General features: G+C 37.6%; 1 protein-coding gene across 1 annotated transcript; it reads left to right on the plus strand.

Annotated features, from left to right (window-relative positions):
* On the plus strand, nt 1-4216 carry LOC108370961 (probable serine/threonine-protein kinase DDB_G0282963; the record flags this gene model as incomplete). The annotated part of the gene is given in 2 exon segments (XM_017626421.1): nt 1-33; nt 1798-4216. Coding segments are annotated over 2 exon segments (1671 nt in total), but the record flags the coding sequence as incomplete, so codon positions are not given.
* Nucleotides 4217-4840: the final 624 nt, after the last annotated feature.

Consider the following 4840-nt stretch of genomic DNA (forward strand, 5'->3'; position numbering starts at 1 on the left):
TTGGAAGCTTGTCGCAGAATCGGTGTAGATGAGGTGAGTGATGTTATTAAAAAATAATTGTAGGTATATACTAACTTTTCCTAACCTTAGAGAGGGTAAAAAGTTGAATAGCTTTGAGTCAATAGTGAAATCATGGTACTACAAAAAAATCTGGCACTGAAAATACTGAAACCTGCTTTAGTTTCATTTATAACGTGTCATTTCCTGTTCATGAAATAAAATGGTATTACACCTGGGCTTGATGGTTTTAAGTACATGTAGAAGAAGAGATACATACACACTTAAAAGTTATACCTACATTATTAGGATGACGAGTTGCGTCGATTTAGCCTCGTTTGTGAGTTTAAAAGCAAGCTAGTTCCTGAGGGTTAAAGATATCCCACTGAAATTTGGTAAACGGGCGCCTTTATATAATGCAATAATTATTTCTTGGCCGCTTTGGTGTCGTGGTAAGCAGTACGCGCTTTCACTCCCCAGCACCTGGGTTCAAGCCCTGGTCAAAGCAACATCGCAAAAAATATACAAAAAGGTTTTTTCTTAACAGCGGTCGTCCCGCGGCAGGCAATGGCAAACCTCCGAGTGTATTTCTGCCATGAAAAACAGCTTCTCGTAAAAATATAATCGCCGTTCGGAGTCGGCGTAAAACTGTAAGTCCCTCCGCTTTGTGTGACAACATCAAGGCGCACGCCACAAGTCGGAGGGGAAGCTCGGCCAAATACTAACAAACGTGTAGCCAATCTGATATATTAAGGGGGCTACTTCGTTTTCTTATTAGCATAGCTGCCGTGCGTGAAATGAACTTCATCACAATTTTGATAGACTACTTTAAAATTCGGTTGTTGTTATTGTTGTTGTAACAGCATGCACGCTGAAAAGACGATCCTTGCCACCTTTTACCCTTGGCTGATGAAGTTAACCAAATAACAGACGCTCTGAGAATTAGGCTGAGAAAGGCAAGAGCCTTGATTCCATTCTGAACATTGCCGGGGTCAGTACAGAAGCTCGGAAGCTGACTTTGACCGCACGACAGTCGGGTCTACATAACCGGAATGACCCAGATTTATATCTGGCCAAGGACTGTCACTCCTGCAACACTCACCAAAAGCTCTTTGGGGAAGTTGTATGCTGTTACAATAACAACCACAACTTTGACCGCAATTGCAATTTCCCGACATGGTCGCCTGGAAACGTAATATCATTTTAAGCAATGAAGAGATCCCGATTTCCGCAAAGTGTTTCAAAATGAACATTGGAAGAGAATCTGGCGACTTCTCTCAGAAACTAGATTTGAGTGAGCGAAAGGTGCAGATCGAATAGCATTTCAAGCATAAACATAGCTAGAAATATTCGTTACCTAAGCGGGTTAGATATCTAACCAGAATATATCTAAGTAGTATTCTTAATTCTGTATCACTGCTATGCCTTATCTTTGCCGGAAAGGTTGAAACTTAATTTTCATTTAAGGCGATGATGTGGTATAAGTTTATATAAAGATTTTTGTCGAGGTCTATATAATTTGAACAATGCATAGTTTCCTTATATTTGCTAACTCTAGCTGACAAATTATTATATGGCCATGAACTATTTAACTCAAAGCTATTCCCACTGACCTTCACTAACTGAATTAACAATTGTTGACATACATACATATGTATATTTAAATATCTGCATCATACTATAAACCCCATCACTTTCCTATTACCAAAATAAAAAATATAAAAAATACCTATTTGATTTATTAATTTGTCTAAACGGTCTAAATGCAAACAAAAAATCTGTTATTGGTGTTGGTTGCAGGAGTTGATTTGCTCCTGTGCAGACATTGTGCCCCCCTCCGACGACGCTTCCAACAGCAGCAGCAACTGCAACAGCAATAACAACAAAAATTCCATAAACAATAACGATCCCCAAAAACAACAACAAATCCAAAATAGTATGCAAATAAAAGAAACAAATGAAAATTCACAAAAGTTGCCTAATCCCTCAGCTGTTTTGAAAACTGTCTCAGCGTTGATTGCCTTGGATCATAATCCACATCATCAAAATATACGAAATTTGCAACAACAATATGAGTTAAAGTTGAAATTGCAAAGGCAGCAGGACAAACTGAAACAACAACAACAAAAAGAAGTAGAGACTGAACAGCCACAAAAGCAGCAGGCAAAACCACAACAACAAACACACTTCGATTATCAACGTCGTTGCGTTTTAACACAGAATGATAATGGGCGTGGCGACGGCGCCTTTGAGCACGAGTATGAGCACCAACTCACTGCAACCTGCACCAAAGAACAGATGCTGCAGCCAACGTTGCATACGCTTGGCCTAGACAATTCCACATTTAATTTGAGTGCAAAGTGTCATTTCGACGTAACCGTGCTGACGAATGGACACGGTGGTAGTGGTGGTAATGGTGTTAGAGGTGATAATGGTGAATGTGGTGTTGGCATTGAGACGCTGAATGCAAACGACGATTTCGATAATGATGACGTCGATGAAGGCGTTGGAGGCGATGAGGAGGAGGATGAGCGAGATGAGTTGGACGCTGACATGAATGATGCTGAGGGGGCGCAGAGCCACAGTAAAGCAAAACAGCAGCAGCAGCAGCAGCGCCATCATGTTGCAGATTTTTTTCGTCATGCCAAGTTGAAAACATTTCAAAAGATTAAATTCAATTTACTCTCCTCCTCCTCCTCCACCTCCTCCGGTGGCAGCACGTGCATCAACTACGGGCATGTGAACAACAATCAATGCATGCTGCAAACAATTGTGGAAACCGAAAGCGAAGTAATCGGTGGAGTTAGTGGCGGTGGTGGCAGCGGCAACATCGGTGTCGGTGGCGGCGGAGGGGGTGGCGCAGGGGATGGCGCATACCAGCTGATCAACGAGAAGCCAACATTCAACGAGGAACTAAAACTAAAAGTGGAAAGTCGTTCAGTTGACGGTGGCAACAAGTACAAGTTGATTGATTACAGCGCGCTGCATAAGAAGGAACCAAGCACTGCGGTTGATGAATCCTTGCCGATTGTTTCGAAGCGTATTGAGTTTTTCGAACATTCTTCTGCAGCCAAGGTAACGCCATCACCGAATAACAGCCTAAATGGAAGCCTTAATAGCAGCACTGGCGGGAACACTAAGGTGAAATGCACTGCAACAACAACAACAACAACAACGGCAACTAAATCGATGCAATAATAGCATATTAGCATTTATCGCGTTGTCGAGTTGAATGATGACAAGCTGGCTACCGACGAAGGCAGCGTCGGCAAGTTGGTGGACGTTGGTGGTGTGAACGGTGGTGATGCAGCAGCAGCAGCGCAGGAAGCCGGCACTTCTTTATTGCTGAAGCACGACTCCCATGTGCTTACAATCATACTATCGTGTGTCTTCATAGTCACATTCTTGTTGCTGGTCTTCTTCCCTTTGCCCGGATAGGAGGCGCGACAAAGGGGTTTAGTTTATGCAGCACTGCTGTATAGAGCTTAAGCATTGGTTTTATGACAGCGGAAGAAGAAATATGAGTTTTTAACGATAAAATATTTGATGGAAAACTTTAATTAGTGAAAGGATTTAAATATTTAACGAAGCGAAATGATGAAAATTGCCACTTAATGTTTATAAAAAGCACTGAAATGTTTTCGCTTTCAGTTTTGACAGCCTCTGCTTGCTCAAGAAATTTATTCACGAAAAGCGATGTTTAATTTTTTACTATATAGTATAGTAACTCAAGTTTGTTGTACATAATTAGTTTTTATTGAATACTTTGGACAATTACTACTACGTTTATAAGTTGATTTAAAATGTACATTTAAATGTATTTACTAATTTACTACTTTTATATATCTTGAACTCGCTTAGTATCTTAAGTTAGATTATATCTTAAATTACTTAAAGTAACTGAAAACTATTGGGTATACGTAGTCTTGGGGTACTCTTAACAGCAAAGACTTCTACGTAATCAGCTTTAGTTGTGAAGGTTTCTAAATTCCCTCAGAATCGAAACTATAAAAAATTTTTCGTACAAATTTTGACAATTCGTAAAAGTTTAAGGCCAAATCTTCAATATTGTGTTTAAGAAAAGAAACTGCAGTTATGATATGATAGAAGGATATAAGATGTTCTTTGCAATTGCAAAATATTCTGTAAGGAAATTGCAGTTCCAAGTTTTTTTTTTTTTGTACGATTATATTATGAAATGCTTTCTAATAATTTTTAAAAAACCTAACCTTTTAATAATTATTATTTTATAAAAGGGGTATTTTATTACATTGAACAAAAAAAAATGTATAATAATTTTCTTTAATCAAAAACTCCAAAAATATGCCTAATTTTATTACTTTAAACTTTTTATTTTAAAATTTAAATATTGCTGCCGAAATTGTATTTATGTAAGATTTAGTATATATGTTAGTACATTTGTTACGTATTTTAAAAGCTTATTGAATTACATAGAATATATAGATATGTATACATATAAGTCTGTAATTTATTGCCACCCAAAGTTACACTTACAGTACAATTGCAAATCGGCTTAAATGACCACTAACTACCAAACTTGAATAATTATAAGTTTTAATTTACATATTTCGAATTGTTTGATATTATAAGTATTATTTTTGTTCAATTAAAAGTGCAAAGCATCTATTGGCAATTCCATTAATATTTCTGTTTCAATTTGCTACTTTGAACATGTCAATAAAATAAATATTATTTATTAACTAATTTTGCGAAGCTTTGACCAACAAGTTTTATGGATTATGAACTTGACTTTTTACCTGTGAAATTAAGGCTTCTTATGTTGTACAAAGTAATATATTAATGTTTTTGAACGATTACATAC

Source organism: Rhagoletis zephyria, unplaced genomic scaffold, assembly GCF_001687245.7.
Source record: "Rhagoletis zephyria isolate East Lansing unplaced genomic scaffold, Rhagoletis_zephyria_1.1 Rzeph_scaffold_04598, whole genome shotgun sequence".
NCBI lineage: Eukaryota > Metazoa > Arthropoda > Insecta > Diptera > Tephritidae > Rhagoletis > Rhagoletis zephyria.